Genomic DNA, 13,750 nt, shown 5'->3' on the forward strand with positions numbered 1-13,750 from the left:
TTGGCTCCCACTGTCTCTCCCCTCCCCCTCTCTTTTGTTCCCCCCTGGAACTGCTAGCCCCATTGTTTTCTACTCAGGATTGTTTGTCCTGCCTGTCTTATATAGATATAGGGCAAAAGAAAAACACAAACAAAAACAAAACAAGAAAAAATAACAAACAAACAACCAATAGTTCCAGGTCTGTCTGCTGACCCTTATGTATGTTTTCTGATCAAGTCTGATGAAGTGCAAAGCCCTGCCCTCTGAGTCAGAAGTCTATTTTCAGGATTCCTTGATTTCTTTGCTCCCCTTGCTGCCCTGTTGAGCTCCCTTGGCATTTCCCCCTGTTGTGCATGGGGCCAACCAGGCACACTCTCTGCACAGTGTCTCTAGTGCTGTCCCCAGTAGCACTGTAGGTCAGAGAGGGAATGTCGTGTCTCGTGGTGGAGCTGACCCTGCAGTCCTCTCTGTGCATTGACTTCCCTGAGCAGTGATGTCCCCGGGGCTTGGTGGGCCAGGATGAGGTCCATGGTTTGCTCCCAGGTGATCTAGACAGACCCGCCTCTCTCCCTGGCTTATACCTGCAGTGCTGTCCTCTACATTGCCTTCTTTGGGGGGTGGGTCAACATAGATCGGCTTAGGCCCAGCCCCATCGTCCTCTCTGTTAGTTGCTGCTCCATGCCAGTGTGTTGCTCAAGGTGTGGAGCTCTGGGATGGCGTCTGGCCCCTCTCCCTTTCCTGTGGAGACATAAAGTGCCCTGTTCCCCATCACCCGTGTTTTGGGGGTGGGTTTTTATTTTCCTTTTTTGTAGAAGACACTATTCTAGCTATATAAGTGCTGTGTCATTCATTTCTACATAAAGTTTGCTAAATGTCACTACAATCAGTTAAATGTGAAAATAGAATCTTGATTCTTGTATCACTTACCTGCTAAAATAAATTTATTTTACACTGTCAGAAGTGAAGCTCTTAGTTTTACTTATTGATATACTATTGTTGGCTGAAATCCAAAAACAAAAATGTATTATTTTTGTTAGGGTAGGAGCAGTAGAAAGAAATAAACTAAATCCCAGACCATTTGTCAGCGTAGTTGTATGAAATAGTACAAAAGAACATAAATCCTTAGGTTTGGTGTTATATTAGTGTAATGGTTGTGGTGACAACACATTTTACTAAAGTCCCAGCTAAGTATATCATTTATTTTTATCTTTTGCATAAGAGCAAATCATTCATTAAGTCTCCCATGTTGACAGAAGTGCTCTGAAGTCTGCTGGAATTAACCACAGAATTGTGACATGCTTTATTATTTGAACATTGCATCCAGCATATGACACACGTTTTTGTTAGGACCACATTTTACTTAGTACCTGTGGTTTCATGGTTTGGATAATAATAGTAACCTTAAAAGATGTTTAATAAAATTAACTTCTGATTCCCAGGGATGGACAGCACCGATACTCAAAGGGAAGACTCTGGGCCCGGTGTTCGAGTGAAAGAACCCTCTGCTCATGTGGACCTCACCGTGCCTCTGGGGCCCTCAGGACTTGGGCCACCGCCACGGCCCCCAACACCCGCAGCACCCACGACAGTGGGAACGGCCAGTGCTGCCGCTGCCGCCCCCTCTGCGGCTTCCGTCACTTCTGCTGGCACTGCTTCTGCTTTTTCCCTTCACATGCCGGTTCCTCTTGTGGTGGCCGCGGCGGCCGCAGCTCCTGCTGCACCAGAAGAAATGGTTAGTGCCATGATTACAAGTGTCCGCCGTGTGTGTGAATCGCCTGTGTTTGAACTCAGAACATCCGACACGGTGTTGAGAAAAGCGAGGATGCTGCATGGTATGCAGGCGGAGCGACAGAAAACATCCGTCCTCAAAATGGCAAAGCTTTACTCCTGTAATGAAAAATAGTAGCTAACACTCATTGCAGTCGTGGCAATTACAACCAAAAAAGGGACTTTTTAATTTATTTATTTTTAAGAAAGAACTCCTTGATCTTAAATTTTCCAAAAAGGAAAAGTTTATTTAGGGAGAGAGCTAGTAAGAGACTTTTTGTTGCTCTTTTTAAAAAATGCTGAGTATTTTCAAAGGTTCAGGAAACGAATGACTCATGTATTTTCTGTTAATAATCCCTTTTTCCTTGAAATGGTTATATATCTAGCATTACTTTAGTGACTCCATCTTGGTTTGGTTTTCATTTGCATTCTTAATTGTGGTGAAACTCCGCTGTGGCTAAGGAGGTACAGAGGGGAGATGAAGACAGAGCGTTTATATGAGAACTTGCCTACCGTGAAGTAAGCCAAGGTATTAATATGATAAGAGTTGTAGACCAAAGTTTTTCATATGTGCCATAGGGTTGATTCCAATTCATAGTGACCCTGTGCAACAGGGTAGAACCATCCCCAGTGGATTTCCAAGCTTGTAAATCTTTGTGCTGATTTTAGGCTATAAATCATTCTCTCTTGGAGAGGCAGGTGGGTTTGAACCACAGACCTGTGGTCAGCAACCTAACATGTACGCCACCAGGGCTGCTTTCTGACTCCTTTGATGTCTTGTTACTAAACCCGCGTCCTTCAACATAGAAGGGTTTGGTGATGAGCAAGCCACGTTTGTGAGATTTGCCTCTGTGGGTTTTGTCACTGAGTCAGATTGGACTCGGTGGCAGTGGGTTTCCATACCTCGCCCTCTTCTGCCGAGCCCTGACACGAGAGCACACGGTTTGATAAAGTCCTGAGGTGATTCTGATCTCGTGCCTCCTTCTCTCCCTAAGCCCTAGCCGCGTAGTGAGAGGAAGGAAGGTGGCATACTGAGTCCGTGGGGGGCCATCAGAAGGTGGCCTTGCTCTGGACAGCCTCTCCTGAAGGCATTGAATTTGGTCCCCTTTAGTATTCCAACTTCATTGTCACTGATTTCTACTTATTGGTAGCTGCTGATTTTGTTAAGGTCTGTTATTTATCGTGTCTCTTCTTGACTCGAAGAGGTTAAAGAAATGCCGTGTCACGTGGCACTTGGCTAGTAAGAGTCATTTGACTGTGGGGGGGAGTCATATGACAGAACTGAGACCCTAACCAAAATTCATCCTGACATACACTCAGCTGTTTCTTTGCTGTGATGACACATTTTAGGAGTGATTCTCTAAAATGATCTCACTGAGATTAGGAGTGATTCTCTAAAATGATCTCACTGAGATAAGCACAATTAATGATTATTTAAACTTCTGGATTGTCATTCAGAGATAACACACCGAGCTAGTTGTTTTTTTTTAATCACTATTGGGGGCTTGTACAACTTTTGTCACAATCCATACACACATCCGTTGTGTGTCAAGCACATTTGTACATTTGTTGCTCTCATCTTCCTCAAGACATTTGCTTTCTACTTGAGCCCTTGGTAGAGCTAGATTTTTTTTTAATGCCCTTCTTAAAATGTGACTACACTATTTGTACATGTGGATTTACCCAAAAACTTGAATATTTATGAAAGAACTCACTGAATTTGTTGACCCCCTTTTTGTTTTACCACCCATTGTAAGGATAATTGGATCATCTGGGATACTTTTGAACTCTTTGAATCCTGAAAAACACTGCATTGTATAGCCAGCCCTCTCCCCGTATCTTCACCCTTCACCCAACATACACCACACCACCCCATTAAAAACATGTGCATCCAATTTTATTCACATTAGTACAGCCTTCAGGTCCAGGGTGGAAAGGCGAGCCACGTGTCAGTCAGCCTGGAAGTAGAATGGCGGCTTTCTTCTTCTGTGTATGACTGGACTACTCCAGTTTTCCTCTCTTGCTTTTTTTGAGACGCACCCTAATAATGAAAGCAGGTGCCTAGAGAGGCGCTGTCCAATTAACCCAGCGTGAAGGCGCCATCGGGAAGAAGGAGGCGGGGCTTTTGCTCCAGCCCCAATTTGGGTGCTTTTTTAATCGCGGGCCTTCCTGTGACGCCTCAAGCGGGTTGGACTCAGTTTCTACATAACTAAAGCAGTGCTGTGCAGAAAGCAAGCTGGGCAGCACTGGGAAGAGCAGTCTGGGGAAGAAATCTTCTTTTCTTCGTGAAGTAAAATCTGGATCTAGGAACTTACGTCTTTTTTGTAAACACCTCAGTATATTAAGGAAAATAGCAGAATGGCACGGTTGACGTATTTCAAATAATAGGTTATTACAAGCAAAACTGTTGCAGTTCACTAAGATGAACAATAGATGGCACCTTCATCTTTTGTTAATTCCAGTTGGAAATCTTGAGGGACGATATTCTCCTTTTGCCTTAAACCTGCTTAATGGGGTTTCTCTTCCAGCTTTCCACTTCATCTCATTTGGAAAGGAAAGGGTGTCCTTGGACAGTTACACCTGCTTTCCCTATTTTATAAATAAAAGGAAGTGCAGCTTAGAGTAACTTGTCCATAGACACAATAAAAAAAGAGAGTTAAAATTGAGACCTTCACAATCTGACTTCAGAGCGCTGTATTCTGAACCAGCACTGTAGATTGAACTATTAACCAGTAATATATAGTGTCTCTGTCAAATGCTAAGATAATTTACATTAAATATTTACAAGGACTCTGTTTTTTAAGGGGGGGGGCTTCATGTAATTTTCTTTGTTTTTTCTTATGTACTCATTTTTATTTTCCCCCCCTTTCATTGTTATGGATGGCTTAGGAGGTTAAGATTTTTAATAGTACTTTCTAAGTCAGCTAAGCTAATAAATTTAATAGGATCCAACATAAGTGGGACTAGTAATTAACATTGATCAAAAAATATCAGCAAGGAATGATTTTAAAACATGTACATGCATACTTTTCACACAATTTTGTCCAAAAACATACATGTTTTACTAATTTTCCAGTCTGTAAAGTGGAGTCAAACTAAGTATGGCTCCACAGGGTGTAATTAAGTCATCTGCTTTATATTAACAGCATTCACGGTATATTTTTTTTATGATTTCCAGTTCACTTTCTACAAAGTAAAGCATGATCATAGAACTTACAAAGCAATCTACTCATAAAATTCCTCTGTGTTTTAAAACACTTTCTCTCCACCTAATGTAGCAGCAATTTTTCCTTTTAAAGTTCTTTTGAAATGTCCCTATTGATTTTCAGAACAACTCTTTTCAAAATCTGTTCTTGCCATAGAGAGTACATTTCCATCTTACTGAGAGTGTTGCCCATATCAGTGTCGGCTGAGATCGGTGAGGCTTATCATCGGTAGACACTGCCAGCTGTTTCCCTCAGTCCAGACTTCTCTAGGCATTCATGTGTTTGTTCCTGTACATTCCAGCTGTAGACAAGATACATTTACACTAAATATTTACAAGGACTCTGTTTTTAGTGGGGGGGGGCGGGTTCATGTAATTTTCTTTGTTTTTTCTTATATACTCATTTTTATTTACCCCCCTTTCATTGGTATGGCTTAGAAGGTTAAGATTTTTAATAGCACTTTCTAAGTCAGCTAAGCTAATAAATTTAATAGGTTCCAACATAAGTGTGGATTGTGGGTGGGAATATACCCTGGGCCGTCCCATTTCCAGCTCTCTCGTTAGCCTTTGTGGAACTTGTAGGTGAGTCAGAGCAGGTGTGACAGTTCTTCGTTAGCCCTGCTTTGGTACAAGAAAAGAATAGAAGCCAGTTGATGATTAAACAGTGACACACGCAGCACATGACAGTGATGGTGATGAAGAGTCTGTTAGGAGTGGGGGTTGGTTCTCAGAAACCCACAGGGGCAGTTCTACCCTGGCCTATCGGGGCACCGTGAGTAGGAATTCACTCAATGGCACCGAGGTTTTTTGGTATTTTTTGAGTTGGTTCAATATCAAAGGGAGGACAAATTTAATGTTATCACTACAGGACAGGTAGGAATTGGCTGTATGTGGGACGTCCATAACCCGGGACTGCCTGCATACCTGCTGCTCCAGTGTGAGAAAACAAGAATAAGAAGAAAAATTCAGGTTTTCCATTTGTGGTGAATTTTCTTGCTGTCAATTTTTGTTTTGTAGTTTAAGGATCTTTAACGATTTCTGAAATCTGTTTTGTCCCTTATTTTTCTAAGAAGTACAATAAAAGTTCCTCGGGGTCAGAAACATGAATTTAGTCCATAAAACATGTGGGATATTTTAAAATCTAGTACTTGGTTTCTTAAACTCAGAAGATCCAGAAAAGTTCATAGTTTAAAAAGCAAAGCAGTTTCTCCAGAGATTATAGTGAGAAACAGTCCTCTGACTTCCCTTCTCAAAGCAGTTAGCTGTTTTTCCTATCTACCTTTTCTAAAAACAATTGATTATAGATTCTTTATCAATTATCTCCCGACTTCCTACTATGTATGGAAAGGTCTTCTGATAACTTCTTTTTTTAGCTTTTTAAGTATTTTTATTTTACAATTAGCTTTTTTATTTTTAAATCATTTTATTGGGGACTCATACAACTCTTATCACAATCCATACATACATTCATTGTGTCAAGCACATGTGTACATTTGCTGCCATCATCATTCTCAAAACATTTGCTTTCTACTTGAGCCCTTGGTATCAGTTCCTCATTTTTCCCCTCCTTCCCCCACCCTCCTTCCCTCATGAACCCTTGATAATTTATAAATTATTATTATTTTTTCATATCTTACACTGACCAATGTCTCCCTTTACCCAATTTTCTGTTGTCCGTTCCCCAGAGAGGGGCTTATATGTAGATCATTGTGACCGGTTTCCCCTTTCTCCCCCCACGTTCCCCTTCCCATCCTGGTATCACTACTCTCAATATAGGTCCTAGGGGTTTATCTGTCTGGGATTCCCTGTGTTTCCAGCTCTTATCTATACCAGTATACATCCTCTGGTCTAGCTTCTGATAACTTCTTACTCCCTCTCTTTTTCTTCCTTTCTGACGCCCTCCATTTACATACATATATACAATGAATGTATATAATGTATAGAGTGTATATCTGTACACTATATATAATGTATATAGTGCCTTGGTCACTATCTATGATGACTGAAAATACATCTGAGCTGTGAATGTGTCATATAATTACCCTGCCTTTTTAGTATAGTTTTTTTCCCTTTCTTTTTATTGGTTTTTTTCTTTTCTTTGTATTGGTTTTCTATGCAACTGTAATGAATTCAGTCCCAACTCTAAGGATTTGTAAAACATCAATAATGCTATTTTCCCTGGAGTTCTTGAAACACATCAGTATTCTCTCATTTAATGTTTTCAGAGGCATCTCTGTGCAGCCCACTATTGTTTGTTTTCACTATGCGGTTGTGATCGTGCACAGCTAGATGCAAGTATATGAAAACGTAATAAATGACAGCCTAGAAGGACTGTGCCAGTAGGGAAAGTGGAGGTGTCATCAATGCTTTTGGAAAAACTGTTGTTAGAGAGAAAATTAATTTAGACCAGTAATTAATACGGAGGGTTTAGATTCTTAAAGTTACTCTAAAGAACTTAATATTAGAAAATAATAAGAGTAAAATTTGCAGAGAGATACAAAGCAGGTTGCTTTTGTTTTACTTACGGAAATTAAAAAGTCTTGCTAAGACTGCTGACAATTTTTTTTTAATTTAAGTGCATTGAAGAGTAAACATGAAACTTATAAGAAAAAGGAAGTAATTCAGACCACGCGAGAACTCTCTGTGGTAAATGAGGTTAATACTCATCAGAAGCTATTCCAAAAAGCCTGTAAGAGGACAGCCATCCTTCCTGGCAAAAAGTTAAGGAACACAGGTAGTGGCAAAATGGAATACAAATGTGAAACATGACTGAAGAACCATATGTTCAATCATATTGTAGGTTCTTCCTCAGACTTAAAACACTTGAAATTGACAGTGAATTAACAATGAGAAATGCACCACTCCTGCATATTCGTCCCAGCAATAAGTAACAAAAGCTATAAAATGACAAATGACATTCTTTCTGGATAGGATCATCTCAGTTTTGGCAGTGTATGCGATGGAGATGACTCCCAAAAGAAAGGGGAAGTCCTGTTTTACCAAATTATCTCTAATAATAAGAGGAAGCATATACCCAAGAACAGAGACTGTTAGACATACTGTAATTTAGTTGTTGTTTTTTAACAGTTTTATTGGCACTTCGCTTATCATACAGTTCAATAATTCAACCATACCAAGAAGAGCTGTACATTATTTACCACACTCAGTTTTACAACATTTTCTTTTTCCCTATACTCATTGGACAATGTAATATGTTAGTATGAAAACGTGTCCTTAAAAATTACAGCAGTCACTTGTCTGTATTGCTTCGTGAAAGAAATATATATAAGGTAAAGAAGCACAAGTAAATAAGCAGTTAATAATACTAATTATGCCTAAAGAGTCCGTTGATGAACCTGACTAGTGGAGGCAGGGTTGGGGAGGGGGTGGGTGTGAGAGAGCAGGGGTAGATCTTGCAGCCGCGGAGTGGTCCTGCCTCTGGACACCCGTGGTAGATAAACAAAACTACACATGTGGTAAGATGCTGTTGAGCCACACCCAGGCATTTACCGGTGAGGAGTCCTGGCTCTGATGTTGTACTATCATTACACAATATGTATCCATTGCAGGAAACCAGGGGGTTCTAGAATTGCAGTTCCCTGGGCATGTCATTCTTTCAAAACACATTGTTTTTAGAGAGAGTCCACAGAGCTTATGAAGCAGTGTGCCATGATTGAAGGCTGCTGGTGGGTATTTCGTCCTATGTTTGGGGCAGGCTCCCATCCCCACTCCCCCTAAAGTTGGTCAAATATATCATTATTTTCTTCATATGTTAAAGAACCAAAAGTTCTCTCTGTTTTGCTGTGGGGTTTTTTACCCACTGGATATCTCTTTCTTTGTTTAGTACGTGCCAAGAGTTGTGATATCTGCCCAACAGAAAGCTGGAAGAACAATCACCGCCCGGGTCACAGGGAAATGTGATTTTGCTTCAAAGAACAGAATCAGTAGTGGCTTAGCTATAATGGGGGTTTCTCCTCCCATGAGCTCAGTTGTTGTGGAAAAGCATCATCCCGTCACAATGGTGAGTCCACATCTGATGACCTTTTATCAAAAAGTCTTTTTCCTGAGAGTTTACTGAGGAAAAAACAGTGAAATGACATGCTGGGGGCAGGCAGGTGTCGCAATTCATGATTCTAGTACTGGCTCTGCCGTTTTCTGTGGTAGCCTGTAGATCGAGGGGGTACCCAAAACACCCGGGATTGCGCTGGGTGGAGCGCAGCTTTCAGGGTATGCTTTTTTCCTGCTAGGCAAGCATCAAGCAACTCGCCCTGAGTTAGTGCACCCAGCGGTGTCGCTTGGGAAGGTTCTCTCTGGTCACAGTAAATTTTTTCATAAAAGCAGTTTCATTCAAACCTCGTTTTTGTGATGGCTGATTTAAGAGAACAGGGTGCAGCTGTGAAATTTTGTGTCCTGCTCAAGAAAAATGCCACAGAAACAAGTATGATGTTGGACACAGTGTACTAGGCCAGTGCTGTGAGGAAAACTCAAGTGTACGAGTCGTTTCCTCGTTTCCAAAAAGGTGAAATGTCAATTGATGACAAACTTCATTCTGGATTTACATCAACTTCCCTAACAGACAAAGATATCAACTCTTAGTGCATTTGGAGTTCATCTGTCCTCGATCCCTGTGTTTCCAGTTCCTATCTGTACCAGTGTACATCCTCTGGTCTAGCTGGATTTGTAAGGTAGAATTGGGATCATGACAGTAGGGGGAGGAAGCATTAAAAAATTAGAGGAAAGTTGTATGTTTCATGACTGGCTCCTCTCCTCTGCAAGCCCCTTCTGTAAGAGGATGTCCAGCTGCCTACAGATGAACTTTGGTTCTCTACTCCGCACTGCCTCTCATTCACTATGATAGATTTTTTTGTTCTGATGATGTCTGATACCTGATCCCATCGACACCTCGTGATCACACAGGCTGGTGTGCTTCTTCCATGTGGGCTCTGTTGCTTCTGAGCTAGATGGCTGCTTGTTTACCTTCAAGCCTTTAAGATCCCAGATGCTATATCTTTTGATAGCCAGGAACCATCAGCTTTCTTCACCACATTTGCTTATGCACCTGCTTTGTCTTCAGCGATTGCTGCTGGGGAATGGCTTGGGGCTGGACCATCTTTCAAACACCACAAAGTCCCTCCCTTTCTGTGCTGAGCCTCTATAAACAGTACAGGATTCTACTTGATTCTTCTTTGAGGAATGACTCCCAGGACTTGTTTCAGAATCCCGAAATATGGCGCAATGCTAACTTGTGGTTATTGCACCCTGAATCAGCCCTAATTGAGGGTGGGTTCCTATGCAGGAGAAACACCTTGTTGTTTATCTGGCTGCTTCATCCAGCTCATTGCATGTGTTTACTACTGGGCGCTTAACCATCAGTGAAATTATAGACTAAATGATAGTTAATATATATATATATGTACTTGTGAGCGTATTCAAGTCGATTTTTATCTTTCCAGCAAACCATTCCTCAGGCGACTGCAGCTAAATATCCCCGGGCCATTCACCACGAAAGTAGTACCTCAGCTGCCAGGTCTCTGGGAGCCCGGTCAGCTCAGGCGCCGTCTCTCACAAGCATTCATTCCATCAAAGTCGTGGACTGACGCGGATCTGTGCATCGTGAGGTCTGTTAGCGCCCCTGCTTTACCACAGGTGGGAAGTCATGGTTGAAAAGGTTGGTGTATTCCCAGCACACCATGGTCACATCATGTTCATCTTTTCAGAATTACCAGAGACTCAAGCTCTGCCATCCATCCTTTGTACCTACATGTAGAAATTATTTTAATGTTATTTTTTATTTAAGCAATTAAGTAAAACGTTCTAAATTAAAAGAGAAACTGGTCTCGCTGTTTTTTTAATGTTCATCCTGTCACTGCTTCTCAAAATAAGTAAATCCCATGACCTAACGTTAACTGTGTTGACTCACATGACCTTTCGACGGGAAATGTTCTTAAAAGATTAGAACTAATAAAAAGAAGTTATTTTGAATTTTAAATTAAAAGGCTGGCGATCCAGAGAAGTGATGGGTTTTCTGGGTGACTCTAGGCTCCATCTTTCCACTCCTGGACAATTTAAACTAGGAGAGAAGTAAGTGGCCATGGGTGCTTTGGAGTATTGAAAGAGAAAAAACAATATTTTACAGTTATGGAAACATTTAAATTTCCTGTTGGAACGACCCTATTTGTGATGTTCTTCTGGCATTATTTGAAACCCGGCAGCACTGAGCCCACGTTACTCTCCCTGGACATCTGGGCTGCCTTGTGGGGTAGCCCTAGGCAACCCCGCAAACCGTTCAGATGTGGTGGGAACTTTTCTGTGGCTAGCCCATGAGAAGAAACCATCAGGACAAAAGTGTGAATGGGGGAGACCTGGTTTCTATGGTTTTGCTGCTGGCTTTCTGTGTTCATTGGAGCTGGACACCCATTTAAATGGGTTCCTGATACCATGTGAAACAAGAAGAATACAAACTCCCTCATCGATTTTACAAAGTCCTTAAGAGTTAGAGGTCAGCTAATAGATTCTGGAGAATCTCTCAGGCCTCAATTTCCGTATTTTTAAGAGAAGTCGATGAGCATACTCTAGTTTTATGATAGCAAAGAGATTATTGACAGGTCATCAGAGAATAAATCCGAGGTAGGGAAATGTGACCCCGCCTTCTAAAGGGGCACACTGAGGCCAGTTTCTGAGCTGAGGCTCCTCTGGCCGTGCTTTCGGAGGCCTGGGCGGGAGAGAGATGAGGCTTTCTGCTCCAGCAAGAACTGCCGCTCTGGAAACCCGCAAAGGCAGGTCCACCCTGTCCTCGGGTCGCTGTGAATAAGAGCGGACTGGATGGCAGTGAGTTTGGGTGGTGAGAATGGATAAGCACTTGACTAATAACAGTTGGTGGTTCGGATACACCCAGTGGTACCTTTGGGAAAGGGCCCCGCCAGCTTCCCAAATATCACGTCACTGACATCTTTCAGAGCAGTTCTAGTCTGATACACGCAGGGTCACCATGGGTCAGAATTGACTCAGTGGGAATTGGTTTGGATTATTTTTGTTTGTTTGGGAGGATAGTTGTGGAGATTTTTTTATTGGCGGGGGTGGAGGGGGGCTGGTAGTCTTTTAAAAAGAGCATCAGATACTTTGTGTTCTTAGATATCCTGACTCCTACCCATAGCCACCTTATGTACAACAGAATAAAACACCACGTGGTCCCGCACCAGCCTCATGCTGTGGGGGAGCCCAGCGTTGTAGCCACTGTGTTAATTGCCCTTGTCAGGGGTGGTCTTGGTTTTCACTGACGCTCAACCAAGCATGCCGCCCTTCTCCGGGGACTGGCCTCTCCCGATACCGTGTCCGAAGTAGGTGAGATGAAGTCCTGCCAGCTCGATTTGAAGAAGCTGCTGGGCATCCTGCCTACGTGACAGGTGGGCTTGTTCTGGCCGTCCATGGTACTCTCACGATGCTTCGCCAGCACTGTCATTCAAGTGCATTGCTTCTTGTTGGGTCTTCCTTATTTAGTATTGGACTTTCGCGTACATGTGAGCTGGCCTGGGCGGGCACACTGGACCTCAGTGGCATCAGTGCATTAACACATTAAAGAAGGCTTGTGTCACAGAGTGGCCCAGGGCCATACTTCATCTGGTCTCTTGACTGCTGCTTCCCTGAGCATTGATCGTGGACCCAAGTATCACGAAATCCTTGTCAATTTCAATCACATCTTCATTCATCAGGATGACGCACATTGGTCCAGCTGTGAGGATTTGGGTGTTCTCTCTGTTGATACTGAAGGCTGTACTCTTTGGTGCTCCTCAGGAAGTGCTTCAGGTCTTCTCGGCAAGCAAGGTTGTCATCTGCTTCTCCATGGTTGTTAATTAGGCTTCTGCCAAACCTGATGCCACATTCTTCTTCACATCGTCTACCTGGATGATTTACTCAGCATCCAGATTGAGTCCATGTAGTGAAAAGATACAAACCTGACACACACCTTTCTTGATATTAAGCCATCCAGTGTGCCTTCATTCTGCTCACACAACTGCCTCTTGGCCCATGTACAGGTTCCGCTTGGGCACAATGAAGTGTTCTGGAATTCCAGTTCTCAAGGCTACAGTCCCCACAGCCAAATGTTTACCCAATGAAACACAAACAGCTTTGTAGTTGAGTTAGTTAATTGTGCCAACCTGGCCGATGAACACATGTGGGGCTAATTGAAAGGCGGAGAGATAAATGGGTGGTGAGCCTCGCCTTTCTAGCTCTCAGGTCACTTGCTTTGTGATGGTCGCACCAGGGTGCAGCTGCCTTAGCAGTTCCCTGCTTCAACTTGCAAGATTGACTTCCTACAAGACATCCCCAAGGAGAAGCCACATGGACCTATCCCGATGCAGCCCTGGTTGCTGGAGCAGCCATGTGGAGACCCCTGCTAGTGCTGAGATGCTTATTCGTTCACTGACTCAGCTTTCCTCCTGCAGTCGGCATCATTGCCTCTGTTTTGTGAGGTGGAGGACTTTGTGGACTGGTGTTGGGTAAATGGGTTGGTGTTGGAATTGTGGGCTTGGTCAGCATTGGGTTGGGATGTTTTCATGATGCACACTTTCTTTACATAAAACTCTCTTATACATGAGTTGCTGTGGATTTGTTTCTACAAAGTACCCAGACTAATACAGTAGTATTCTACTTTCAGCTAAGATCCATTTGACATCAGTAATGATATCCCTTATTCAGTGTCCTCTTTTGAATTCTACCTGAATTTCTGGCAGCTCCCTGTCAATGTACTGCTGTAACTGTTTCTGAATTAAGCAACAAAACAAGTATCTTCAGGTACTT

At 42.6% G+C, this 13,750-nt stretch overlaps 1 protein-coding gene across 4 annotated transcripts in view; it reads left to right on the top strand.

Moving 5' to 3' along the window:
- Positions 1-10,782, top strand: part of POC5 (POC5 centriolar protein) — a 37,442-nt gene extending 26,660 nt beyond the window's left edge. For all 4 annotated transcript variants that reach the window (XM_045285342.1, XM_045285344.1, XM_045285345.1 and 1 more), the window contains 3 exons: positions 1,419-1,711; positions 8,796-8,972; positions 10,405-10,782. In XM_045285342.1, the coding sequence (XP_045141277.1) occupies positions 1,419-1,711; positions 8,796-8,972; positions 10,405-10,548 (614 nt within the window). In that variant the 3' untranslated portion in view covers positions 10,549-10,782. The remainder of the gene's footprint in view (positions 1-1,418; positions 1,712-8,795; positions 8,973-10,404) is intronic.
- The last annotated feature ends 2,968 nt before the right edge of the window (positions 10,783-13,750 follow it).

Source organism: Echinops telfairi, unplaced genomic scaffold, assembly GCF_000313985.2.
Source record: "Echinops telfairi isolate 266 unplaced genomic scaffold, ASM31398v2 ScPeMD7_7469;HRSCAF=8507_1, whole genome shotgun sequence".
In the NCBI taxonomy this organism is placed as follows: domain Eukaryota; kingdom Metazoa; phylum Chordata; class Mammalia; order Afrosoricida; family Tenrecidae; genus Echinops; species Echinops telfairi.